Source organism: Crocuta crocuta, unplaced genomic scaffold (genome assembly GCF_008692635.1).
Source record: "Crocuta crocuta isolate KB4526 unplaced genomic scaffold, BGI_CrCroc_1.0 scaffold266, whole genome shotgun sequence".
Lineage (NCBI taxonomy): Eukaryota > Metazoa > Chordata > Mammalia > Carnivora > Hyaenidae > Crocuta > Crocuta crocuta.
Window position 1 is genome coordinate 6,902,993 of NW_027531005.1, and position 25,854 is coordinate 6,928,846.

The window sequence follows — 25,854 nt, forward strand, 5'->3', positions numbered from 1 at the left end:
ATCCCCAGAATCAGAAAGGTGGCAGCTGTGGGAGCTGAGCCCTCACTTCTTGTACCTGCCTGGGCTGCCCCCACCTGCCAACCCTGGTGTTACCTGGGAAACCCTGCAACGGACGGAAGGAGCACCTAAGTATCCTGGTCCCAGCTCTGTGCTCACACTGTGTCACAGGTGTAGCCCAGGGTCCCCACATTGGTACCTCTGTGGATCCCTGTGGAATCCTAGGGGGCTGAGGAGTACAGAGAAGGGGGTCAGTTTCTCCACACAGCATTCCCTTTCCTCCTGATTTGGGGGACACCAAAGGCTAGGCGCTTCTAACAGTTGGTGACATAGGGACCCCCATGCCTGGGGTGGGGAACAGGAGACACAATAGACTGTGACGAAATATGGACACATATGCATGCATGCACACACAGACAGACACACACACCCCCCCCTCGGAAACACATATAAATGTGTGCAGCACATGCACAGACCCATGTGTGCATTCACAGCCACACCCACCCTGGATGGACACGTGAACAGGGGACATCCTTGTAGGGGAAAGGACATGGGTTTTGAAATAGACAAAAAGCCTATTTCCTTGAAAAGTCTCTTTTCAAAAAAACTCTGTTTTTGCCACCTATTGGCTGTGACCTTGGTGTTTTAGGCACCTGGGCTAAAAGATTGGGGTGTGGGGGGTTACTCCATTCTCATTGCCAGGTCCCTAATCTTTCAGCAGGAGTGAAGAGAGAGTGTTGGGCTGAACGGAGATCGCCTGCCCTGCGAGCTCAGCCCGCTTCTGCTGAGGCCCACCTGGGAGAGGTGGCCTCTTTCTCTCACGGAGGGATCACAAAGCCACAGGCAAGGCTGCTCCTGGCAGCAGGGGGTGTGAAACTTAGGGCTTCTACCTCCCCTCATTATAACCTGTACAAGCTGTGTTCTCATCTGCTGTATCTTACGTGTCCTGAGGAGGAGTAAACAGGGTGACCTGTGGCCGGCACTTTGCAGGGAGTCAGCTTGGAGCAAGCCCCTGTCCTGCTCACCATTGTCTTGCCCATGGCTGCTTGCATGGGCATTTGCCTCCAGAGGAAGGGACATTGCCACATGTTAGCTAGGGTGCTTTACTGTCTAGGCCGTCTTCTAATCTGTAAAATTGGGGTGATAATGAGAGCACCCACTTTTCAGAGTTGCTTCCAGAATGGATTACATGCAGGTCGCATTTTGTTTCCTGCATGGAGTAAGTGAGCTGTTGGCAGCTGCTGTTTGTGTTGGGCATGTTACACGCTGATAGGATGCACTTGCAAGCGTCATACGTATACGTAAAATACATACTCTTTCTGGATTGCAAACAGGCATGTGCACATGCCTCTCCCCGGCACTGCCATCCCCTGCAGCCAAGGAACCCCGCTCAGAGGCGGGCCAGAGTCTCTCGGAGACTTGGCTGCGGTCCGGGCCCTGGCTCAGATGTCAGGTCTCTGCATTATTGAGCTCAGGAGCCTTTGTCTCCTCCTCATTCCTGGTCCTCCCTTCTCCAGGCTCAGCAGCAGAGGAGAGGAGGGAGGGGACACCGGCCCTGGCTCCCCAACCCCATGGAGCAGGCAGCCATACCTGGGGGCCCAGGGCTCCCTTGTAGCCCCAAGCAGGCCTTGGCTCTGTACCTGCACCTCTTCAGATGCCCTGCGGGCCTGGGCCAGCTCCAGGCTGCCCTGCAGCAGGTGAGGGAGGTGGGGCATCGTCTCTAACAGGCAGAGTAGAGGCCTGATGCCATTTCATTTCCCCCCCAGGTGCAAGAGAGCCGGGCCTGTCCCTTGGGACTGGAGCTGCCCGCTGTGTTGCTGGCGATGGAGCGGACCCGGCGGGCCCAGGAACAGGTAGGGGCTGGCTGAGTGGCGTGGCAGGGGGCAAGGTGAGCACTGCTTCGTTACCCTGGCAGTGCGTCTTTTTGCAGCTCCTGTGGGACTTGGAGCTGCTGGCTGGGGCAGGGCTGAGCCTCTTCTGGCCCCCCCGGGCCCAGTTCCACGGGCTGAAGGACCAGGCCCAGTGTGCATGGAGCCATTACGGCAAGCCCCGTGGTAGGAGGGGTAGGGGCTCTGAGCAGCTGACCAGTTGGGTGAGCAAGGGCATGGCTGAAGGCAATGGGGTCAGTGTGACATTGAGGTGATTGTGGTTGGGAGGGAAGGGGAAGGGGTATGGGCTTTGGACACACATGGGCCTGGGTTGGGTCTCCGGTTTGATGCTCCCTGTGGACTGTAAGCCTCTGTTTTCTCAGCTGTGAAATGGGGAAGATAGTAGATCTTACTCGGAGGGAGCACCAGTGAGCTCATTTGTGGAAAGGATTTAGCACTGTGCCCAGTGCACAGGGCCTGTTCCTTACATACAGGCTGCTATTGCCATCCTGCAATTAACATCTTGGTCAAATCAGCTGTGCGGTGACATCTAGAAGCCTGTAGCCATGGCAACAGCATCGGAGGCACGCAAGCCTGGCACAGCTCCTGAGGGCCAAGGCACCAATGCTTGGCCCAGGGTACACAGACCCTTCCCTCCAGGGCTGGTGGCTGGGCTGACCTCTCTAGGAGGGAAGGTGCTATGGTGACTGGGAACTAGGACCGTGCCTCCTAGTCTGATTGCCAGTCACCAGTTGTCCACGGCACTCTGGGCAAGTTGACAGCCCTGTCTGAGAGCTCAGGCATCCTCAGCTGTGGCAAGAGGGGGGTGTTTGTGGTGACTGCTAAGGAAGTGTCCAGCTGACATTGTTGGTCAGGGCCACGGTCTCATCTGAAGGCCCGAGTGGGCAGGAGGGTTCCATTTCCTCGCAAGGAGGGGCAGAGGACAGGGCCATACGGGGGCATGGATACCAGGAGGAGGGGTCATTGGGGGCCACCTTAAAGGCTGCCTACCACACTGGGGAAGGATGCCCTGTAGACTGGGGCACCCTCTACCTTTCCAGAGTTCTAGGCCGTGCCCATTGCCCCCGGCTGGGGACTCCCTGAGCCAGGACCATCAGCCTCCTGAAGGGTGAGTCTTTCTCTTGGGAAAGCCTGTTTCGGGTTGCCACACAAAAGGGCCAGGCACTGGCCCCTTTTTCCTATCTCCTTCCACAGCCCTGCCTAGTGCCTCTTTCTTGTGCCCAAGGCTCATCCTGGGGCTCTCACTCAGATGCTCCCGAATGGTTGCTGCCACAGCCCCTAGAAAGGGTTCCCCCTGAGTTCCAGCTCCTGGGATCCAGTGGTGGGTGCAGGGGCTGGGAGAGGCTGCCCTGGACTGGGGTGGGGAGACTGGAGACAAGCTGCCTCCTCCCTCCAGAGCCCATGGGCCACAAGAGGCGTATCTGAGGCAGCCTCTGTGCTCCTGCAGGGGGCTGGCAGTAGACCCATCATCAGCCCTGGATCTGGGTGAAGCTGCGAGGGACAGAGACCCAAGGTGGGCGAGCCCTGCTCTACCTGCAGCACCCACACCTGGTACGCTGACACCCTGGCAGGGCGGCCAGACTAGGCGGGAAGTCCTCCTTCCAAGTGCCAGGATTCCAGTCGCCTCCCCACTCATTCTTCGTCTCATACTGTATATTGGGTGCCAGGAGCACCCAAGGACGACAAGCAGGTTTTATTTTATGTCCCCGTTCTACCTGACTGGTACTAGCTGCCCCAGGCACAGGGTCCAGGAGGATTCTGAAGCTAAACTGGGGCTCAGGGAGAGTGTCCTGGGGAGGACTGTCCATGGCAGCCTAGGTAGGAGGGAAGGGACTAGAAGCTCCTGCCACCTATCTGCTACCCTCGCACCAGGCCCCTGAATATACAGAACACAAGAGAGACTTGGGGGCCCCAATACTTGGTCCCTGTCTCTGAGGAGAGCACAGCCTAGTGAGAGTATGACAGTAAACGGGCAATTAGAATTCTATGGGATGGATGCTGTGAACTCTGGCCTATTAATTTAAATGAAACAGACTCTCCAGTTATTTGTTAAATTAACACAGTTAAGCATTAAGCTTTTAATTGTTCTGTCGTGCACAGGAGAGAAGAGCCAAGTACCAATGGTTGTTTGTCTGACTGACAGAAAGTTTTATAAACAGAAGATCTCTTGGGGAAAGAGAGATATTAATTACAATATTATAACCAGAGAGACAAATTATCTAGTAAGACAACAGATGAAAACTGTGAGGGGACAGGGTTTGGGGGTTGTGTTCCCTGTTCATGGCAATCTTTTTTTTTTTTAATGTTTATTTTTGAGAGAGAGAGAGCGCACGAGCATGAGTTGAGGAGGAGCAGACACACACACACACACACACACACACACACAGAATTGGAAGCAGGCTCCAGGCTCTGAGCTGTTAGCACAGAGCCGGACACAGGGCTCGAACCCATGAACCATGAGATCATGACCTGAGTCAAAGTCAGACACTTAACAGACTGAGCTACCCAGGTGCACCCATGACAGTCATTTCTAAAGACCAGGGAGTCTTGTTACAGCCTCCTTCGTTCAAAAATTCTTCAAAAGACATTTCTTTTCGCAGAGAATATACCTATTTGGTTACTGTTATGCAGTGTGGACATGTGAATATTCATAAAGATGGAATTAACTTAAAAGTTCTCCATTTAGGACCTTACGAAATCAAGTTCTTTTAACCAGTTTTATGGGAGGCAGAATGACTCTCCTTCCTCCACAGCTGCAAGGGAGCAGTGACAGTTCACTTCTTTCTTTAGATTTCTTTTGTTAATCATGAAACTTGCAGTTTTTAGGCCAGGCTTCAGCCTAAAATGTCATTTGTTGAGTTTCATTTGATTTTACTGTCAGCAACCAAGAAGGAGCTAAAGAGGGTTTTTCTTAATAATAGTAAAATAAGGTGTATACAGGGGGTTTCTTTACCGGCCGAGGCTCTGCCAGGATGAAGGGGGAGGTGTTCTATGTGGGCCTGACAAGCCTGGCTGACACACCCTTCCTGCCCCCAGGCCTCTCCTGGTGGTTTTGGGGACAGCATGTGCCATGCCTCTGAAGTGCCCTGCCTCCGCTGGGAGGGTGAGGAAGATGTGGTGGGCTGCTTGCTGGCGGACAAATCCGACAGGCGGGCACGCAACAGGCAATGTGAAGAAGGGTGGACCCGTGAACTGTGACAGCCTTGGAGTTCAAACATCAGTCCTCAGGGCATCCCCTTCCCCTCGTGTGCTGGGGAAGGCTTCCCAGTTCCAGTTCAGGTGGAATGTGAGGGGCTGGGACCTGAGCAGAGAGTTCCCGACCTTGGTCTTTCTCCTTCAGGTTGCCTGCGAGGGCCGAACCCCGCCACCAGCAGTAGCTTTGGGGACCCAGGAGGTTCTGAGTTCAAGGTGAAGGAGTCAAATGTCCTGGGCAAGGGCCCTCTCAGCTTGGGAACAGCAGGGGTGGGGTCTGCCTGGGGGGAGCCTACTGGGGGGCGGTGGTGCTACCTCCTACAGCCAGGGGGAGGAAGGGACCTCACTGAAGTACATTTCAACCCTACATAAAAAAGGCTTAACGAATTCAGGAATCCGGGAAGGGCTGTAATGGAAGTGATGCCCACTGGGACAGCCACTGAGGTCCCCAGGGTCCCTTGGGGGAAGTGGGCCTGGCAGGGGGATTCCCTCACAAGCCTGGGCCCAAATGCTTTTGCTTCTCAGAACCTGGCGCAGAGGGAGGAGAGGAGACCCGCAGGACCCACAACCCAGAGGCCCAATGGACAGCCATCCACGAATGTATGCGGTGGAAAGCTCACTCAGGGGGCCCCAAGGCCCTCAGGCCTGCCCTCCCAGGGCCTGCCGGAAACCCAAGTTCCCCTGGAGGGGCTGGGCTGGAGCCTGCGCCAGGAGAGAGCAGAACTTCAGAAACTGCTGGGAATTGAGATTCCTCTGAGGCAGAAAGAGGGGGACCCTCGGGAGCAGAAAGGAGAGAGCCCCCGGGGTCAGAGAGGGGAAGCCCCCCTGGGGGAGAACAAAGAAGTTCCTGAGAGACAGAGAGAGAAGGCACACCAGGGTGAGAGTGGGGAGGCCGCTGGTGCTCTGAGGGAGGAGGTCTCTGAGTATCCCGGGTGTGCGCCTCCCCAGGGTGTGAGGAGAGAGTCCCCTCATGGTCAAAGAGGAAATGGCCCTAAGTGCCAGAGAAAGAAGGCTCTCCAGGAGTCGAGAGAGTGGACTCCTCCTCAGGGCCAGGAAGTGAAGACCCTTCGGGCTTCCCCAGGCCCGAACTGGGAAGTGGCTGAGGAAGAGGTGCCCACACAGCCCCCAGAGGAAGGCGGCTCCCTGGGAACGTCTAGGGATTTCTGCAGGGCCCTGGGAGAACAGATTCCGCAGCCCAGAGGCAGGGAGAGCGGTGGCTCCGGGAAAAGGACCAGCCAGCGGCGAGAGCCGGCACCGGGCACGGGAGGGCAGAGCGCCGCCGGCGAGCGGGTACGGACTCCCCTTCCACCCCCGACGCCCCCGACCCGGCCGCCGCTCCCAAGCCCGGGGACCGAGACGCTAGCGGCCCCAAGCGCTGGAGGGGGCTCCGGGCGGCAGGAGCGCCCCGCAGCTCCCCCCGAGCACTCAGGGCCGGTGCGCGACCCGCACGGGCTTCAGGACCCGGAAGCAAGCCCTGGCCCGGCGGAGCAGATGCCGGGTGCCGTCGGGGAGCCGAGGGGCGACGTGGAGGCCCCCGAGGCCTCGAAGGCCGCGTGGCCCCGGCCCCGAGGCAGGGAGGAGGCGTCGGCGGGCGTGAGCGCAGCGCAGCAGGAGACCGCTCTGCAGAGGCTGCTGGAGCTGCACCGCGCGGCCAGGCGCCGGCGGCGGCAGGATCGCGAGCAACAGCGGCTCCGGGTGCGTCTCCGCGTGNGCGGGGAGGGGGTGTCAGTCCGGGTGCTGCCCCCTGCTGGCTCCATCAAGCCCGCGGGGTCCAAGGCCGGGGGCGCTCATCGCTCCACACCACCCCAGGAGGATGCGGCGGGGCAGCGGCGCGCTCTGCGGCAGCAGCTGCAACAAGTGCACCGGGAGAGGACCGGGCGGCTGCGGGCCCTCGGGGCCAGGTGAGGGGGAGGGCGGGGAGGCTTAAGGGGCGATAATGGTTCCCCTTCTCTGCCATCTGGGATGACCGGCCACTCTCTTCCAGGAACACCCAGAACTTCCAGCAGCTACTGTGGCCTCCTCGCACTGAGGTCCCTTTCCCAGGAGAGGAGCCCTCGTCCTTCCCAGCCCCCTCTAGTCATTGCTGAATCCTCAAAGGGATGATTAAAGAGATGGGGATGAAAGAAAAACCAACTGCAGGCTAGAGGTAGTTCCAAGAAAGGCCCAGAACACTGTCTCGGGCCTGGGAGGGCCAGAAACACACACACAGCAGTTCAGCCCCGCGAGGAGGCCTGTTATTTCTTCTGCCCTCCCCTAACTCCACTGCCAGGCCAAGGTCAGAGAGCCAGGTCACGGGGATCCAGCACCGTGAAGGCCCCATTCTTTCGGAAGAATGATTCGATGCAGCACATCTTACAGGAGACCAGTTCTTGCTTCACCGGGGGTCCTGGAAAAAGATGCCAGAGGCCAGAAATGGGTTCTGGGAAAGGGAACTTGGCCGGAGCATGGGAGCCCTGCCTTCAGAGCCCTAGGAATCTGCCTGTATTGTATCCACTTTGTATCCTTTGTGAAGGAATAAAAAGTGCTTCTGACTAATGGGGGCCTTGGGCAAATTAAGGAGCCTGCTGGGTGCCCAGATCAGCAGTCAGGCAGAACCAGCCAGTCAGCATGTGCCATCATTTCCCCCACCGCAGGCTCTTCCACAGAGCAGCTGGTGGGACACCCAGCAAGGCCTGTCACAGGGACAGACAGAGTTAGACATCTCTGGGAGAGACAGGGCTTCCTTCTACTTCCTGTTCCCCTGGGACTTGCTTCCTGCTTTTGTTGGAAAGTTATTTCCTCTCCCTTTAGCACCCCGGGGACAGTGGGGGGAATTTTTAGGCAAAACGTCAACTGTGTTTATCCCAACCATCCACCTATGGATGGCATTCAAGCCTGTGGAGAAAAACCCATGACTGAGTAGTCTCACTTGAAATTCATGACCACAAAGAGCAAAGGGACACGGCGTCACCCAGCAATCCCACAACGCTCCCTGGCGTGTTCCCTTTCCCAAGCCCTAACTTCATCCTCAACTACACCACTGCCTTCCCACCCTCCTTTCCCAATGGGGACCCTTGACTCAGCCTCCCAGAAAAGGCAGACTCAGTCCAGATGGACGAGCCTTCCCGCCAAAACCGTCACATACACCCACCCCCCCAACCCTTCTCTGTGCCCCTGACCTCTCCTATCAGATTCCAGCATCTGGAGATCCCTGGACGAGCTTACCCAACCTCAGGCTTTAAGTAGCACCTATATTCTGACGATCCCCTAATATGCACCTTCAGCTCTGGCCTCACTCCAGAGGGGACTTCCGTACAGCCACTTCACCGACACCTCCAGCATGGCCAGGGCTGCTCTGTCCTCACACATACCCCAGCCCCACTCCTCTCTGTCTTCCCTGTCCAGCGGCCTGAGCCAAACACCTGGACTTCACCGTGGCTCTCTTTCCCCTTCTGTCATTCAGTCCATCAGTAGGCTTCAGAGATTCTTCCTCCAAAACAGAGCCTGAATCTACCTCAGCTCTACCGCTGATCACCCTGGCCCAAGCCATCCTCCTCCCTCCCAGGATAACTCAGATGCAGGCCTCGTCTGCCAGAGCTTTCTCTGAACAAAGCCACTACTTACAGAATAGTGTCCTACCAGCACCATTCACAAGCAGTTAAAACTCTCGATGGCTACCTCTCCCACTTGGAATAAAATCCAGATTCCTCCATTGTGTCACTTAGCTTCCAGCCTGTAGGTGGGTCCTCAGAGAGGCCTTTCCTGACAATCCCATCTAAAACGTCTCATGCCCCCCGCCCCTCTCCCCCATCGCTCCCTAGTCTCATCATGGAACTTGGCCTTCTCAGATGTTTCCTTTGTCTTATGTTTATGGCCTGGACCCCCCACTAGAAGGGGCACCCCCACCCGCATGTCCTGTGTGCCTAGTGCCAACAGCATGGCCTGGCGTGTGGCAGGAGCCCCGGGTTTGTGAAGTGAGTGATTGCTGGGAGGTTGGGGCTCACCCAGCTGCCAGCCGTACGTGAAGTTGGTGGTGATGGGGAAGAGGTAGCGCATCTCTGGCATGTCCAGTTTTCGGGTGTTGAGGTAGCGGTAGCGCCCCTGGAAGTCGTGGGAGATGCCTTCATACAGCAGGGCCCGGGTGGCGGGCAGTACCGGATACATTTCTGACTGAATAGGCGTCTCCGGGGGAGGGCTGGGGCCCTTGGAAGGCACCGCTTTGGGGGCAGGTGGGGGTGAGCGTGGGGCTTTGGCGTGCAGGGTGGGCAGTGTGAGGGGTAGGCGGGTTGCAGCCTTAGCCTTCTGCTTGGCCTTCACCATCGACCCGTACTTGTGGTGCCATTCACAGCGCAACATCTTCTCCCGCAGATATTCCTCCTTCCAGAAGTTCTGCCGCAGCGTATCCATGTTGAGTTGCCGCGACATGGTAGCAAGGGCAGGACAGGTATTGGGGCGGCTGCAGCTGAGGGGTGAGCACAGCAAGCAGAGTCCTTCTGACAGCAGGTGGCTGCCACGGACAGTCACCTGGCAACCAGGCCTCACCTCACACAGGGCCAGGGTTCTACTTGCCATGGCCTTAGCAGACCTCACGTGCCTTGATCCACACGCAGCCTCAGGCCGGGGCCCGCTGGCAAAAGCCCTTGATCCCCAAACCTCTTGCAGGATCCAGGGCCAGTCTCGTATCACAGGCCTTTAGGTTTCCTGCGTTTCTGCTCCCAGCCCTTGGGGTCAGGTCCCTTCCCAGCCCGATAGAGACCGAAGTCGGGGAGCCAGAGGCCTGTACACCAGCCTCCTCCTGTCCCTCCCCACCAGACCAGGTCACTGTTGATTCAGAGGACCCGTCCCTGAGTTATGACTTCCGGGAACCATCTTCCTGGTCCAACTTTTCTACGCCTATATCTTTGGCAGAACCTTTCCCAGCCCTGCCGATCGAATCTCCCCGACAGCCTTGTCCCACGTGTGTCCTGTCTAGCACCCAGCCTCAGTTTAGAGCGAAGCAATAACATTACTTTAACATCAACAATGACACCGTGTGACAGCACAGGGAAGAGGTAGTGGAGAGAAGACACTCAGGCTTCCTGTTCCCTAACCAGCCTTGACTTTAATGGCAGAGTCCCCAGCAACCCAGAAGCACCTCGCCTGGCCTCTCAATACAGTGGGAAGGGACAGGGACTTGGAAATCAGAGGCTCAAAACTTAGAGGACCGAGGGCAAGCTGGGGGAGATGCTGCCTGGCTGTGAGAAGGCCCTAGCGCAGGTCTTCGGCCGTGAACATGCCCCTGGCCCGGCGCAGGATCGAGTCCTTGGCGGCATCGTAGGGGTGCTCCTTGGACGGGATCTCCAGAACGGCCGGGATGGAGCGCTGGTGGGCATCGAGCGCGTGCCGCACCATCTCTGCGATATACTGGTTGATGAGAATAATGCCGATGTCATCCCGGTTTAGAAACTGCCTGTTGGGAGAAATGAGAAGGGAGTCCAGGGCAGCCTGCTCCAAGGAGGTGAGGCTGGGCTGCGGAGGCAAATGTGCTTGACCCAGCGCGTGCAGAGGGCAAGGGCAAAGGCTGCTAGACTGAGCTCTCTCCATTCTAACCAGAACCAACTTCACTCAGAGTCTAAGGGCCCTGGCTGTCAGGGTTGGCTTCTACCTCCCCTGCTTGGAAGGCTCCCAAGTGAGCTGGTGCTGAAGATCAGGGCACATGCTGATGTGATCTGCTCGCTGCGCTTACGTGAAAAAGAGAGAGAATAAGAATATATATGTCTGTCCCTTGTATGTGCATAAAGAAAAAGCAGAAAGATAAGTAAGGAATTAAGTGCTTTCAGGGGTGGAGGAGGGAGGTAATGAAGTGGAAAAAGACGGGTGGGAGTGAGACTTCTCAATATGTATAACTTTGAAATATTAATTTGCAAACCCCATGAATACTTTAACTTTTTAAAGGAAAACATTTTCTCTAAAGGGGCTGAAGAGACCACTAAAGGCCTCAAGGTCTATACTGAAGTTTGGCATGAGCCAAATACATGAGCCAATACAACACACAAAGAGGACAACCATACTTCCCCCACAGAAAGGACCTAGCACTGGGATCTTCCTTTCTTGTAGTCACCCAGGCATTATTTAATATATTAAAAACTATTGGGGCGCCTGGGTAGCTCAGTTGGTTAAGCATCTGATTCTCGGTTTCAGTTCAAGTCATGATCTCACGGTTTGTGGGACGGAGCCCTGCGTTGTGCTCTGCGCTGACAGTGCAGGGCCTGCTTCGGATTCTCTCTCTCTCTCTCTCTCTCTCTCTCTCCTTCTCTCTCTCTCTCCTCTCCCCTGCTCACACACTGGCACATGCTCCCTCTCTCTCGAAATTAACAAACATTAAAAAAACCCATACATCTATATATAAAATTTTTACTGAGCACCTGCTCTGTGCCAGGCGCTAGGGCCGGTTAGACTTGACGATCTCTGGGTCTCTTTGGACGGAAACATGGAATGGTCCTGGAGTAAAATCTGTCCTTCTCCCATGACAACTTGGGTCACTTTACCAGAATGCTTAGCGATCAGGCCAGTTCAGGCCTATCATCCCTAGGCAGCAGGAACTAGTCTCAGCCAGCAGCTCATGGCTGGACTGTTTAGGGGAAAACAGGTGAGAGTGGTTTGTTACTGAGACTTGGCACCAGGGGCCTTAGAGAAGGGGTGAGAAGACACAGGGGGCTGGCATCCTCATTTCAAGTCACCAGGGCAACTCCTGAGTTAAGGGACATGCCTGCATCCACACTATGAAGCTATCACTCTTGACCCAGGGCAGGAAATGAGGACTTCAAACGCGAGGTCTTTTTGCTAAATGCACTTATTCTGGTGGCTTTTTTAAAAGAATCTTAATTATATTCTCTGTACTTATCATGTCATATGCAAATAAAGTTTTTCTTCCTTTTTGGTTAAAAAGGCGGGGGGGGAGGGCAAGGTCTTAGCACAAAGTAGGATACAGTCCTAATATTCTGCCGGTTGTGCTCAGGACAATGGGAAATTCCAAGACTGAAGAGTTGGACCTGGCTTAAGAGAGTTGGGCCTGGGTTCAAATCCCCACTCCCTCTCTCCCAAGTGGTGTAACTTTGGTATGTGCCTTAACCTCTGTGAGCTCTAGTTTTCCCACTTGTAAGTGGGGATAATAACCCCTACCTTAAAGGATGATTGTGAGCCTCTAAGGGACATGAGTATACGAGAAAGCCCGACCCACCGCCTAGGTGTTCGCTCAGTGTGTGGTTCCCTTAGGGGTCAGCTCCCCAAAGAGCTGAGAGCTAGCAATGCTGGCAGCCAGCTCTATGGGTGAACGGGGGCGGAGCTGAGACAGGTCCCAGGGGCCGGATGGGCCGAGGGGCGGTGCCCGTCACGAGCTCCGTTCCCCTTCTTTCCTGACACACAGTCATATGACGGATGAGCTCGTGGACCTGACACAGTCCGGGTCCCCCGGTACCCCAAAAGAGAACTTGGGGCACAGAGGCCTCCTCCGGAAGGGCGGCGGGGCAGACTTCCTTGATCCTCGAGGTCAGGGTCTGGAAGCCCCTCTCAGACCCCGAAGGCTGGGTCTCCGCGCTACCACCGCCTATTCCCCACGCTCCGACCCAAAGCAGAGGGACCCATTCGGGCCTCGAGGGCTACCGTACCGGAAAGTGTCTTCGATCTCATTGATGGTTGTATCCTTCTCCACCACCAGGAAATTAGGGTGGCGGTTCTTGTTAAGCTCCCCTATGCCGCCCAGGAGGAAGCCAGTAACTGTGTCCTCGTCTCCGATCACCGCAATTAGCTTCCCCCTACCAGCCATTCTCGAAGACTGGTAGAGCTCAGCGGCGACAACCTCAAGTCCCCGAAGCCCCACCTCCGCAGCGCACCGCCTTTACGACCGCACCTCCACCCTTTAGACATGCGCGGTTCAGCACGTCTCCTCCCGAGACATGCGCATTATTAGTAACACGGCCGCAATCTGAATACGCCTGCGCTGTAACGCGAGGCCCCGAACCTGGGGACTACGATTCCCAGAAGTGCGTGCGGCACTACGGACTCACGCTGGCGCGTTCCATCGCTTGTTCAATAAACCAGTTAAACCCAGCGCTGTCAGACCCTGAGACCTCAGAAGAAAAGATGTAGGTTCTGTTCCCAAGGGTAAGGTCCGAGCCTGTATCGTGTGTGTAAGTATTAACTATGGCACATGGTTAACAACTAGTACGTATTTGTTTCGTAGATAAAAGATTGAACAAGTTAATGGGGACACTGACTAGCGAACAGGCAATTACAAAGCGGTTTGTTAATTGCTAAAATGTGAGAAGGACATGGAAGCATCCACTGTAGGGGTAACTGACCATAGAGCGATGGGGGAAGAGTGCTCAAAGAGGGTCGCCAGAAGGATTCAGGGGAGAGAAATAAGGACAAGAGAGTGTTCTAGGAAAGAGGAACAGCATATGCAAAGGTTTAGTGACTAGAGAGCGTAAGTGCCCTGAAAAAGAGTTAAAGAATCTGGAAGTTATCCTGAGGACAAACTATCCTGAAGCGACTGGAAAATGATGTCATGAGGTATGAGTTCTAGAGCTTGTGCTGTCCCGGGGCTGTGTGCATTCCACTGTGGTAAGAGATATGTGGCCAGAACTGAAGCGGTGGAGAAGGAGATGGAGTCAAGAGATACTTATTTAGAGACAGAATGGACAAAACTGGTTTTCAGACTGGATGTGTTTGGGGAGTGAGAGAGAGAGATCCAGGTGACTCTCAGGTTTCTGGCCATTGCAACTGGGTGGGTAGCAGTAACGTTCCAGAGAGAGTGAGCTCTGGATGGAATACAGACTGAAAGGGAAAGGTCCAGCTTTCCTCCTCCATTTTAACAAACAGGCATCCTGGTGTTCAGCCTGTGGCTTGTGAATTTAGAGGGCTTGGAAGCTCCAGATGGTCTTGTCTAGTGGTTATTTGTATGATTGGCTTGGGATTTGGGCACACCTGGTTTGAATCTTAGCCCTGCTACTTAGAGGCATGATTTTTGGATTTATCACCAAAATTCTCAAGACCTTGAGTTCTTCAAATAAAGTATGCCCACCTGATAGGGCTGTTAAGCTTAAGTGAGATAGAGCCCATAAATGCTTGGCACCCAGGGCCATACTGGGGAAGAGCAGCTGGACGCCTATAGACACACAGGTGGAAGGCAGCTGATGCTGAGAAGGAGGCCAGCGGGCCATCCAGGGAAGTGCTCACATCTGGGGTGAGTGGGGAGGGAGGGCAGAGAATGAGGAAGGATGTGCGTAGAAGCACCCGGGTTAGTGCCTGGCACAGAACGGTCACAAATGGTTGGGTACTTAAGAGAATGGACCCTGCCTTCAGTGGTTTTAACCGGTAAAGTTAAGGAGCTAGATACATTCATCAAACACTCATTCATTCAAACAGCGTTTATCAAATGCGGCCATGAGGAGGCTGAGGACGCAAGATTGATAAAATATGATTTCTGTTCTCAAGGGGCTCCCTGTAGGATGGAGGGGAGGGTGAAAAATATGGAGAGGAGGTCAAACACACAATAAAGAAGGTCCTGGTGGGCGCCTGGGTGGCTCAGTCAGTTCAGTGTCTGACTGTTGATTTCAGCTCGGGCATAGTCTAGCGGTTCGTGGGTTCGAGCCCTGCATCATGCTCTGCACTGGCTGTGTAGAGTCTGCTTAGGAGCTTAGGATTCTTCCCACACACACACCCCACCTCCTCCCCTCCTGCATGTGTGCACTCTCTCTCTGTCTTTCTCAAAATAAATAAATAAACTTTAAAAAAATAAAGAGGCTCTGGAGGAATCTTAAGAGGGCAGGATTCAGAGCAAGGAGGGGGAAAGGAAAGAAGAAACTTGATAAGGATCGAGGAGGGAGATAGGCTACTGAGTAAGGAGGTGAGGAAGGTGGTTCAGAGCTGGGCCACGTGTTGGGTCTTCTCTGGCTGGCCCACCACTATGTGCTGAAATGTCCGGGACAGGTCTAGAGGTGGGAGATCAATTGAGTGAAATGCTTCTTTGCCCTGCGCTGGCTACTGAGTTACTCATTTGTCACACCTGCCTGTATTAGGCCTTCCGGGGTCAGGGAACTCAGGCTCGTGGGGAGGAGAGTCTGTAGATGCAAGGTCACAGATCTGTGTAATAACACAGGCATAGATGTACCCTCAGACATCCCAGTTCGGGAGCTGGTGGGGCAGATCCAGGAGGGGTGGGGAGGGGACCAGGAAGATGAGGAGAGTGGAGAGGCAAGGGTGTTTCCGGACAGTGGCCCAAACTGCCACATGGGTCCCCCGGAAGCTAGAAGCTGTGAGGGTTTGGAGTGGAGGGCGTGGTGGGGAGAGAGCACGCGGAGGACTCAGGATTCCTTGCATGAACAGGTAGGGGAAGCTGGTGTTTGAACCTGGAGGCCTAAGAAGCCTTGTTAGAAGAGTAGATGTTGGCCTGGGACAGGAGAGAGCTGTGGAGGGGCTTCAAGCCAGAGAGGCGCAAGTTCCTGTAATGTGAGCCTCTCAGGCTTCAGTGTAAAGGGTGGGCCCGGGATGGCTAAGGCGAGGGGCTGGCAGGCCAGTGAGACTAGTTAAGTGGCTAGTGGGCCAGGGAGGCTAAGTGACCAGGCTGTAGGGCCAGGAAGACTGGTACACAGGTTGGTGACCAGGGAGGCTAAGTGAAGTGACTGGTCAGCCAGGGAGGCTAGTAAAAGGCTGATGGGCCAGGGAAACTAGGTAAGCACTGGTGGAACAGGGAGACTAGTTAAGAGGCTGACAGGCCAGGGAGGGCAAATGAACAGATTGGTTGGCTGTGGAGACTAGTTAAGAATCTGGTGGGCCTAGGGGCCCAGTTCAGAGGCCAATGAATCAGGGAAGCTTAGAGGCTGGCAGGCCGGAGAGTCTAAAGGAAGAGGCTGTGGAGCCCAGAAGGCTAGTTCAGAGGTTGGTAGCCAAGGAGGCCAAGGGAAGAGCTTGGTGGGTAAGGGAAGAGGCTGGTGGGCGAGAGAGACTAGTTTAGATGTTGATGGGCCAAAAAGTCGAGCTTAAAAGCTGATAGGATAGGGACTAGGGAAGAGGCCAGTGGGCCATGGAGACTGGTTAATAGGCCAATGGGTCAGGGAGACTGGTTAAGAGACATGCAGATGAAGCAGATTAGTGAATAGGCTTATGGACAAGGGAGGCTAAGAGAAGTAGTCTGGGGAGGCCAGGGGAAGAGGCTCATGGGCTAGGGAGGCTAGTTACAAGTAAGGGACTTGTTAAGGGACTGGCAGTTAGGGAGACTGAGAGGCTGGTGGGCCAGGGAGGCTAAGGGAGGAGGCTCGTGAACTAGGGAGGCTAAGGGAAGGGGCTGGGCCTGGGAGACTTGATAAGAAGCTGGTGGCTGGGGAGGCCATGAGAGGAGGCTGGCGGGTCAGAGAGGCTAAGGGAAGAGTCAGTGGCCTCAGGACTTGTCAGTGGCTGGAGGGCCGGGAGACTAGTTCAGAGGTTTGCAGGTAAGGGAGAACACACAAGCTGGTGGGCCAGGGAGACTAGCTAAGAGGCCAGGGGCCCAGGGAAGCTAACTGAAGAGGCGGTGGGCCTCCGAGACGAGTTCAGAGGTTTGCGGGCCAGGAAGGCTAAGGAAAGAGATTGGGCTAGGGTGACGAGTTAGGAGGCTGGTTTCGGTTGGGGCTCTGAGCAAGGTCACAACTGCTGGTGCGGCCAGAGCAGGTCCAGACCTGACCCTGGACTTAGCCAGATTGAAGTTTCCTGGGTTTGCATGGGGTTCTGCCTGTCTGCTGGGTGAGGAACATTCCTGTTTGAGTCTGTGCCGTTTTAAGGACCTAATTTGTTGAAAGTCTTTGAGGTCAGGCTCAAGGGGAGCTGGCCTCTCAGCAGTCATAGGGCAGTGTTCCAGAACACAGTGTCCATTCACCTCCCCCTCCCACCCCTGGCTCCCTAGGAGTCTGAGGACCAATCCTTGGTTCTTTCAGGTATTTCACCGAGATCCCTGACCTCACCAAATACATGATGGCCACCCACAGAGAGCAGGAGAACAGTCAAGCCTCTGCGACAGGCCACACTTTATTTGGAGTTTTCCACTTACACGACTCTCAGCAGAGCCGCGTGACATGTGCAAAAGTCCCCCCAGAAAGCTGGGCCTCGCAGTGTGTAAAAAAGGCCCCCCCATGGGGCAGAGCTGTGCAACCGTAAAAAAAAAAAAAAGAGGAAGAGAGAGAGAAAGAAAGCAGTCCTCCAGGAAGCCTGGCTGGGGCCGATGTGAACCGCTCTGGGCCAGGCCACGCGCCAGCGCTGCTGCTGGTCCTGGATCTGTTTTCTTCTCCGATTGTGCTTTCTTTGCAAGTCCTTAACACTCTGGGGTCATGGCCACCAGAGGGGCCACACACAGTCCTTAGCAGTAAGGTGGTCTGGCCGGCAGTGCGGTTTGAGGGTGACCTCTCTCACACGTGCAGACACCCCCAAACACATGCTTCCCCACTGGCCTCGACCCTCCCCCAGCCCACCCTCATGTCACATTCACGGGAGGAACCCTGCCCTGAGACAGAAAAAGCCCTCCAACCCCTGGGGTCATGGCGGCGGAGGGGAGGCTAGGCCTTCATTTCACACCCCAGGGCAGGTGTTTGTGGGATCTGATTGTGTGCGTGTGCATCTAGGTGTGGTACGTGTGTGTGTGAGAGTGCATGGGCCGGAGGTGGGGGCTGAGGCTGGGGGAGGCACTTCAGGGATTCAGGGCACGTTGACTTTGAAGGGGCTTCCGGGAACACTTTCATCGCCCCACTTGACAATGAGGATGTAGTCCCCTTTCTCCTTGACGGTGTAGGTGACGTTGTACACCCGGTTCCCCATGTGCTTCACGTACACCTCCTCACAGGGGGTCTTGGGCCCATGCACGCCCACCATCATCATGTTGGTGCCTGGAGGGGGAGACAGAAGGGGCAGGCTCACACCAGGGACCCACAGCCCTGTGGTGCCCCCCACCTCCCCACCCCCAGGAAACCACCCTCTCCTCCCTCAGCATGCCTGCTTTGCTGCAGTCCACGGTGAAGGAGTTCTTCTGGCCCACAAAGGCCTGGGACAGCCCAGGGCCCCGTGTCACCACCTTGCTGGCATCCGAGGAGAACTTGGGGATGGAGCTATAGCTGGAGCCACGGCTGGAGGAGGATTTGGTCACGGTTTCTACCAGAACCGTGGATGTTTCATGAAGGCTGTGGCCTCCAGACAGCCGGGGACCTGAGGGACAGCGTGGGATAAACATGAGCAGGGTCAGAGGTCTGCTGCCCAGGGACCAGCACCAGCAGCCCATGGGCTGCATCCCTTCCCCTTGGCAGCAGCCAGCATTCCTAGAGTGCCTGGCTGTGCACACCAGCTCCCACTCACCCCAAGCCCCTGGGCCTCTGCTGGTTCCAGCATGAGGTGGGAACTCAAGTCCCAGGGTAAGAGTCTTGCTTTAAAAAGGAACACATATCCACTAATCCTTCACACTGCTTCCAAAAGGAAAGCTTGCTAAATGTTTCCTGAGCTCTGTGTTCTAGAAAGCCAGAAACATACGAAACCGGCAGGGGTAGGGGTGGGGGTGGGCAGAAAGTTAAGCTAAAGCTTGGGAGCCACTGCTGGGGGAAAGTAATCAAGTGACAGACAACAGTAAAGAGAAGGATGTGATTTTCAAAAATGATTCTCTGTGGCTCCACAGGATGGCGTGCTGTGGAAGGCCAGGCCCACTGTATTCCTGGTAAGCTGTCTGTGGATTTTAGGTCGGACTATGACTGAGTGTGAATGGCCTCTGGAGTCATCCAGGCTGGGCTGCAGGCTGGGCTGGAGGGATGGCCCCTGCCCAGGGCACTCACCTGTGACTTTGGCCTTGAAGGGGCTGCCCACGATGTGCTGGGGGCCACCATACTTGATGGCGATGAGGTAGTTGCCAGGAGCCATGGGAGTATAAGTGACCACGTGGCCCTCAGGACACTCCCGACAGTCTAGCTGCACCTTGGAGGGGCCGTCAATGGTGACAGACAAGGCCCCTGAGCCCGCGTTCAGGGTGTTGACGATGAACTCTGATGGCACGCCTAGGGGCCAGAGGTAGCAAGGCTGTAGGTTAGGCCCCCACACTCCCAGAGCAGACCTCTGCAAGGACTCGGCCCTCTGGGACAGGGCAGTATAGGACCAGAGGCTGAGTGCCCGGGTCTGACCCTCGTCCCTCGCCCCAGGCACTCACCGGTGGTGCCTCCCTCAAGTCCAGGACCATAAGCTGACACCAAGCCTGGGTCCCCAGCCTGGCTCTGTTCCCCAACGCGGATCTTGAAGGGACTGCCAGGGATGTGGGCACCGTTGAACTTGACATCAATAGAGTGGACGCCGTTCTCATGGGGGATGAAGCGGATGGTATGCTTGTCTGTGGGGCAGAGGGTTGGTGAGTGAGCCTTTGTCCTTCCCCTCCCCATCCCAGAAGGGCCTGGTATGGGTGGGCAAGGCCAGGGCCAGCTCACCGCTGTCCAGCTCAGAGACGTAGCACTCCTCCACCGCACCCGAGGGCGTGTGCACCCTCGCATCGATCACGCCCCGAGCACCATTCAGCTGCACCGCAAAGGACGCCGGCTGGTTCACCTTGAGCCCCGTCTCCTGCAGAGGCCACAGAGGGTGCTCAGACTCCTGGGAGGGTCTGGAACACTGCTCTCTGCCGCCTGACTGACCCCAGCCCCAGGCTGGCCTAGCTCAGGGAGGCTCTCTATAAGGCCATGGGAGGAGGAGGTGGGGGCTGGGCCTCTGGCCTTGGCATCTGCTAGGAGGTGGGCTCACTTGGTTGTGCTGGGCACAGTGGGGGATGAGATGATGTGCCCTGTCCTGGCTAAGGAGATAAGACTCAAACACCATAAAGCAAGTCAGTGTCCAGAGGCCCAGAGGAGGAAGGGTGTGGCCTAGACTGGCCTGGGGAGGCTCCCTGGAGGAGGTGAGTCACTGAAGAGGACTTGAAGAAGCACAAGATGGACAATTGGGGGTGGGAGTGTGGGAAGATGATCCTGGGGTGAGGCATGGCACCCCCTTGCTGTACAGATACTGGGAAAGAGGGAGAGACATCTGCCTGACTGTCCCTTCCAAGGTCACTGCTAAGCCCCTAGACACGTGGACCTGCCTTCACCTCCTACCTCTCTCTCAGGATGGCAGAGGGGCTCCATTCCGTGGCACATACCTGGAGGCTGGTGACGGTGAGGCGGCGAGCGTCATCTGAGAGGGAGGCCACAGGCACCACAAAGGGACTGTCTGGTATGTGTTCATCATTGAACTTGATGGAGACCTCATAGTCACCTGGGGAGAGAAGGCTGGTCAGCACAGGCCCCTGGATCACACCACCCACCGCCTCCCAGGACAGGCTCCTTGGGTCAGGGCTCAGGGTCTAGAGTGCTCCGTGCACACTCCCAGGGGTGTGGGGTGGAGGGAGATGGAGTAAAGAAAGAGCAGGGGCAGTTCTGCAGCCATCTCTCTGCTCTGGTCAGTGAGCAGAAACCCAGTCTGGAAGGTCAGGCAAGCCCAGCCCCCACCTCCATCCTGGACACCCACCTGGTTCCTGGACAACATAGGAGACCCCACAGGAGCCATCTTTTCGGTCCTCAAATGCAATCTCCGCCTTGCTGGGACCCTCCACGGCAATAGACAGGCCTCCAGCACCCGCTTCTCGGGTCCAAATGCTGAATTCAGCTGGGGACAGGGAAGCAGGGCAGAGGCAGTCCTTTAGCACGATTGCCCATCCTGCCACTGCCCTACCCCCACCCCCTCTCCTGGACACCTGTCCCTCACCTGGCACGCCAGCCACCCCTCGCTCCAGTCCTGTGCCTCCGGCCCGCACTTTGTGGGCACCACCTTCACCCAGTGGCCCCACAGTGAACTGAAAGGGACTGCCAGGCACGTGCTGGCCACGGTACTTGACAGTGACTGTATGGGGCCCCATCTCCTGGGGCACAAAACGCACACTGTAGGCACTGTCTTCTCCCTCCACAATCTCTGCAGCTTCCATCTTGCCCGATGGGCTGGTCACCTGTGCAGTCATGTCCTGGGAACTGGCCTCACCTGCAGGAGGTGGGGATGGTCAGGGTGACACTGGGGCTGCTCCCAGCCTGGACCTTGCCTCCCTCCCTCCCTCAGACCCCCTTCTCTACCCAGAACACCCTGGGCAGTTGCCCATGCCCTCCCCAGCCTGTCCCAGGGGACAGAGGCCCAGCCTCCCTGTGAGGACCCTGGCCCAGCATGACCCTGCTTACCCTCCTGCTGCCGGGTGATGCCGCCAAAGGAGCCCATGCGCTCCCGGCCCAGGAAGTCCCCGAAGACCGCGGGGAAGGGGTCCCCGCCAACCTGGGTGGACTCCTCCACCCGCACCTCACGCTTGGTCTCTCCACCCCGCGTCTTGCTGATCTCGGTGCGCTCTGTGCGGGTGTATGTGTGGCTGCTACGTGTGAAGGTGCGCGTCAGGCGCTCCTGGGCAGACACCATTTGGAACCAGTTCCCTGTGGGGCACAGCAGTGGAGGTGAGGGCGCCGGCAGGACAGAGGCCCGTGGAGGTAGGCTCTGGGCCCCCCCATCCACTCCCCCACCCCCAGTGCCCTGCCAGGCTCCTCCCGGCTCACACCTGGGATCTTGAGGTTGAGGTCACAGGTGCTGCCGATGGTGGCAATGGAAGGTGCCTGTCTGCGCCGTGTGATGCTTTCCTTCATGCGACCCTCGCCGGTAACCTTCACAGTGAATGGGCTTCCTGGAGGAGGAGAGGCGGGGGGAGCAGATGGCTCAGACCACTGGCCTCCCAGCCTCTCTCTGCCCAGCCATGGCCCAAAGCTTACCAGGCACGTGCTTGTCAGCAAATTTGATGTTGATGATATAGGTGCCAGGCTCAGTGGGGCAGTAGGTGACTTTGCATGTGCCATCTTCCATGTCCTCACAGTTGATGTCCACCTTGCTAGGGCCTTCAATACTCAGCCCCAGGCCCCCATAACCTGGCCGGAAACAAAGGACTCATGTCTCTCAGACCCTGCCACCCTGCCCTCCCCTCCCACCCCTACAGGCTCTGTCTGGACCAGGCACCCAGCACGTATAACCGCTCGTGGAAGCTGGCTCTGCCGGAGGAGGGATAAGCATGCCCTGAACCAGCCAGCCAGGGATGGGCAGTATGGAAAATTCCCTCAGGCAGAAGTCTTAGGAGAGCTGAACTTTCTCTTAACATTTGAGAGGCATGACCTGGAACATAGACTTTCCCCCAAATGGACCCCAGAATGTGAATCCCAACAGAGACTGGGCCAGGAAGTTCAGGAAGGAGGCAATGGCTAAGGGGGTGCTGGGCAGGAAAGTTCAAGCCCTTATCAGAAGCACCAGCCAAAACAAGAGGTTTCTGGGGCAAGAAGCACCTGCATTGCGAGTGTCCACGATGAACTCTGCCACCTGGAAGGTATGTCCCTCGGACAGGCCCTTGCCCCAGACCCGCACCTTGCTGGCATCTCCGATCTCAGATGGCCCCACCAGGATCTTGAAGGGGCTGTTGGTGACATGCTTGCCACTCTTGCGCACGCTTACCACATGCTCCCCAACCTCCTTCGGGGTGAAGGAGATGCCTGTGGAAAGGGGGGGGGGTCAGGCAGGGTGCCCTAGGCCTGGCAGAGTTCCCCTTCCCAGCCCCTTTCAGGTCTTTCCTCCCCTGAGGTCCCTCCCCAGGGCCCCAGGCTCACCGATGTGCCTGTTGGGCAGGCGCTTCAATAGGCAGGGCTCCTCGTTGCCTGAGGGGGCGCGGATGCTGGCGGTCAGCAGGCTCAGGTCACTCTCTGTGATCTTCAATGACACATCCGTGGAGGTGCCCACGTTTAGCTGTGAGGTCCTCATCGAGTCGTCACCTGGTGGGGGGGTTTGACATGTCAGGTGGTTAAGATTCCAGGTAGCATGTTCTCATGGGGCGCAGGAGACGTCCTAGCAGGACCTCCCCCCTCAAAGGGCAGAGAAGCCCCCAAGAGAGCACGGTCTTCATTCACGTGTTAGCTGCCAAAGATTATAGATGCGCCCACTCCCCCAGCTGCCTTGCGGGTGCCTCCAGCCCGAATAGAAAAAATCCCTAAGCTGTGTATTTTAATCACAAGTCACATGGTTTCATGGAACCAAAACACTAGACCAGTCGGCACAGACCCCTTGCTTGCTTTGTGGCTCTGATCAAGTTGCTTAGCCTCTCTGGGCCTACCAGTGTATCAAAGAGGTTTATCAGTACACTAACTTCACAAGAGTTACTCCAAAGCCTAAGTGAAATGAGGTATTTCAAAGCCTGAGTGGTGCTTGGGTATTTCTCACCTGCTCTAGGGAATGGAATGTTCTTGATACTTGCCCAAAAATGCCCTCTTCCACCCAGAGGGTCCCCTACCCTAACACCCTGGGTTACTTGAACACGCTGGTCTTGCACATCCATCGTGTGCTGGGGCCCGTGTGCCTCCTTCCACCCCACCTGTGATCTTGGCCGTGAAGGGGCTCCCTGGGATGTGCTTGTCATCAAAGCGCACGATGATGCTGTAGTCCCCAGGGGCCGTGGGGAGGTAGGACACGGTGCAGGTGCCATCCTTGTTGTCCTTGCAGGTGATCTCTGCCTTGGATGGACCCTCCACAGCCAGGGACAGGCCCCCTGTAGGGGGAGGTGGGGCTGAGATCAGAGGTCCCGCCCTCCTCCCTGTGCCTGGCCCCCTCCCCCAGCCCTCTGCCTAGCGCTCCCCTCACCTTCGCCGGCATCCTTGGTGACAATGGTGAAGGTGGCCGGCTTGTTGACCATGCCGTGGCTGAGGCCTGGCCCGTAGGCACTCACGTGGCGGCTATTGATGGCATCCACGTAGAACTGTAGGGGGCTTCCTGAGGGAGACCGAGAAAGGGGACTGGGTCAGTAGTGAGGATGGGAGCCGCCTGAGCCCCACCATGGCCCCCAAGTGCCTTCCTGCAGCTTTCGTGTCTGCCTCCCACCAAGATACAGCCTCCCCAGGGCCCGGCGTGGTGTCTGCACACAGCAGGCGCTCAGTGAGCATTTGTTGAAAGAAGGCAGGCAAGAATGAAGTCACTGTGGGTTCCTCCCAGCCTGGCCCCGACTTACCAGGGATGTGGTTGCCGTCATACTTGACCCCCATCTGGTGCAGGCCTTTCTCGGTGGGTGCATACCTCACCGTGATGGTTCCATCCTTATTGTCAGTGATGTTGGGCCGGGCCGTTTTCCCAGAGGGCATCCGTACCTCCCCTGCCAGGGAGCACAGTCATGTAGGCGACCCTGTTCATCCTACCCCAGCCCACCCTGTCCCTGCTGTCCCAGGCACCAGGAGACAGCCTGGAGCAGTGAGAGGAAGCCTGAACAGGGCCACAGAAGGCTTGAGTCTGAATTGCAGCTCTGCCCTAACCTTGGGTAGTTCACCTTCCCGCTCTGGGCCTGGAAGAAGTGCCCCCTCCGAGCCCTCCTGCCTCGGGGCCCCAGGACAGTACCTGTGAGTTCCCCTTTCTGCACAGTGAAGGGGATGACCAGGTTGAAGGGCCTCAGCATGGACTCCATTGGCTCTACAGGCACCACTGGCTCCTCTGTGGCCTGGGGCAAGGGGAGAGGAACAGTCATGGGCTGGGGAAGGCCTAGGGAGCTTGGCCTGAGTCCCAACTGAAATCAGAGAAAGTGCGGAAAGAACAAGATGGTTAACGGTGAAACCAGAACGGCAGGAGAGGTGTGTCAGCTGCAGAAGAGGTGCCGTGCTCAGCTCGGGGATCCGTCTGCCCAGCCTGGCTCCTGCCTGCTCCCCAAGATGGCTCCCAGACCGTGCCCCAGCCCTGGCCACCAGGATCAGAAGGAAGAAATGAAGGAGGAGGAGGAGGGTGAGGTATCCCCCAGGTGGGTGGCGGCAGTACCCAGTGTGTGGGGTAGGGGCCGGGCCGGTGTGGCTGCAGCACGTCGGGAGGCTCCTCCACGTGGGGCATGGGGTCGCACGCCTGGGAGACAAGGCATGGGAGAGCACGGCTCGTTACCCGGTAGGCCAGTTCACGCCAGCTTGGGGGAGTGAGAGCTGACTCCGAGGCTGAAATCTTGGGCTGTCCTTGAGGCCGGATGGATAATCTCAGTGCTTTACCCTCTAGAGGGCTTCATCGTCCTGCACGGCCACCGTGGGGGGAATGTATAGGGACAGGGGGCCTGAGGATCAGAGAACTTGGCAAATTCCTCCAGGGAGAGCCGACTGACCACCGGAGGGGCCAGAAAACAGGGGCTGTGCTCAACTCCCAAGTTGGGAGGCTGTGGGAAGCCAAAGGCTTGACTCGAACACTCTGGCCCCAGAGTCCATCAGATGTGAGGACAGGTTCTGGGATTCCTTTCTGCTGCTAAGAGGGCCCATCTCCCCAGCCGCTGTCCAGGGCCTTGGAGCTTACCAGCACGTGGAAGGGGCTGTTGGGGATGTGCTCGCCTCCAAAGCGGATGGTGATGACATACTTGCCCGGCTCGGGCGCTGTATAGTAGATGTCAAAGGTACCATCGTGGTTCTCAACCACGTCCACGTCGAGCTCTGCCCCATCCGGCGTGGACACTGTGCATGTCACCTTCCCCTTGCCTGCCGCCTTGGCATCCACCGTGATCACGGTCTCCTCCCCGATCTGGATGCGGGGTCCCAAGCAGGCACCTGCCACCCGGAAGAGCCAGGTTGAGAGTCTGTGGGGGCTGCGCCCAGTCCCTCTCCGTTCCCAGCTGCCCCTGCCCCCTCAGCCCACAGCGAGAAGAGAAGTAAAGGGGCACTCACCCAGGCCATGGCCTCCAATGGACACTGGAAACAGAGAAGAGTGTGAGGCCACGTAGCCGTTG

The 25,854-nt window shown here is 56.9% G+C and overlaps 4 protein-coding genes and 1 long non-coding RNA gene across 7 annotated transcripts in view; 2 read left to right on the forward strand and 3 right to left on the reverse strand.

The window, feature by feature from the left end:
• Positions 1 to 1,568: 1,568 nt before the first annotated feature.
• Positions 1,569 to 7,196, forward strand: LOC144237055 (uncharacterized). Its single transcript, XM_077770740.1, has 7 exons — positions 1,569 to 1,694; positions 1,764 to 1,850; positions 2,927 to 2,994; positions 3,334 to 3,437; positions 5,227 to 5,294; positions 5,604 to 6,979; positions 7,063 to 7,196. The coding sequence occupies exons 1-7, from the start codon at positions 1,569 to 1,571 to the stop codon at positions 7,163 to 7,165; spliced, it is 1,932 nt and encodes a 643-aa protein (XP_077626866.1). The 3' UTR covers positions 7,166 to 7,196.
• Positions 7,197 to 7,286: 90 nt separating this feature from the next.
• On the reverse strand, positions 7,287 to 9,728 carry SPMIP1 (sperm microtubule inner protein 1). The gene is made up of 2 exons (XM_077770756.1): positions 9,062 to 9,728; positions 7,287 to 7,464 (listed from the first exon to the last, which is right to left on the reverse strand). Exons 1-2 carry the CDS (start codon positions 9,627 to 9,629, stop codon positions 7,355 to 7,357), a joined length of 678 nt encoding a protein of 225 aa, XP_077626882.1. The 5' UTR covers positions 9,630 to 9,728; the 3' UTR covers positions 7,287 to 7,354.
• A 410-nt stretch (positions 9,729 to 10,138) lies between these two features.
• ATP6V1F (ATPase H+ transporting V1 subunit F) lies at positions 10,139 to 12,954 on the reverse strand. The gene is made up of 2 exons (XM_077770757.1): positions 12,704 to 12,954; positions 10,139 to 10,506 (listed from the first exon to the last, which is right to left on the reverse strand). The coding sequence occupies exons 1-2, from the start codon at positions 12,859 to 12,861 to the stop codon at positions 10,305 to 10,307; spliced, it is 360 nt and encodes a 119-aa protein (XP_077626883.1). The 5' UTR covers positions 12,862 to 12,954; the 3' UTR covers positions 10,139 to 10,304.
• Positions 12,955 to 13,137: 183 nt separating this feature from the next.
• The window catches only part of LOC144237072 (uncharacterized), a 14,326-nt gene continuing 1,609 nt past the window's right edge, over positions 13,138 to 25,854 (forward strand). Inside the window, exons 1-4 of one of the 2 annotated variants that reach the window (XR_013336746.1) lie at positions 13,138 to 13,225; positions 18,724 to 18,762; positions 20,185 to 20,291; positions 24,582 to 24,897. This is a non-coding gene — a long non-coding RNA (uncharacterized LOC144237072). The remainder of the gene's footprint in view (positions 13,226 to 18,723; positions 18,763 to 20,184; positions 20,292 to 24,581; positions 24,898 to 25,854) is intronic. The other variant, XR_013336745.1, reaches the window with a different exon arrangement.
• Positions 17,028 to 25,854, reverse strand: part of FLNC (filamin C) — a 26,981-nt gene continuing 18,154 nt past the window's right edge. The window contains exons 29-48 of one of the 2 annotated variants that reach the window (XM_077770759.1): positions 25,793 to 25,816; positions 25,428 to 25,675; positions 24,915 to 24,995; positions 24,504 to 24,603; positions 24,124 to 24,264; positions 23,760 to 23,888; positions 23,494 to 23,667; positions 22,736 to 22,897; positions 22,418 to 22,621; positions 21,857 to 22,009; positions 21,649 to 21,771; positions 21,284 to 21,526; positions 20,823 to 21,092; positions 20,586 to 20,723; positions 20,218 to 20,333; positions 19,517 to 19,649; positions 19,246 to 19,422; positions 18,878 to 19,096; positions 18,054 to 18,263; positions 17,028 to 17,947 (exon numbers count right to left, since the gene is read on the reverse strand). In XM_077770759.1, coding sequence (XP_077626885.1) covers positions 17,760 to 17,947; positions 18,054 to 18,263; positions 18,878 to 19,096; positions 19,246 to 19,422; positions 19,517 to 19,649; positions 20,218 to 20,333; positions 20,586 to 20,723; positions 20,823 to 21,092; positions 21,284 to 21,526; positions 21,649 to 21,771; positions 21,857 to 22,009; positions 22,418 to 22,621; positions 22,736 to 22,897; positions 23,494 to 23,667; positions 23,760 to 23,888; positions 24,124 to 24,264; positions 24,504 to 24,603; positions 24,915 to 24,995; positions 25,428 to 25,675; positions 25,793 to 25,816 — 3,233 coding nt within the window. In that variant the 3' untranslated portion in view covers positions 17,028 to 17,759. The remainder of the gene's footprint in view (positions 17,948 to 18,053; positions 18,264 to 18,877; positions 19,097 to 19,245; positions 19,423 to 19,516; positions 19,650 to 20,217; positions 20,334 to 20,585; positions 20,724 to 20,822; positions 21,093 to 21,283; positions 21,527 to 21,648; positions 21,772 to 21,856; positions 22,010 to 22,417; positions 22,622 to 22,735; positions 22,898 to 23,493; positions 23,668 to 23,759; positions 23,889 to 24,123; positions 24,265 to 24,503; positions 24,604 to 24,914; positions 24,996 to 25,427; positions 25,676 to 25,792; positions 25,817 to 25,854) is intronic. The other variant, XM_077770760.1, reaches the window with a different exon arrangement.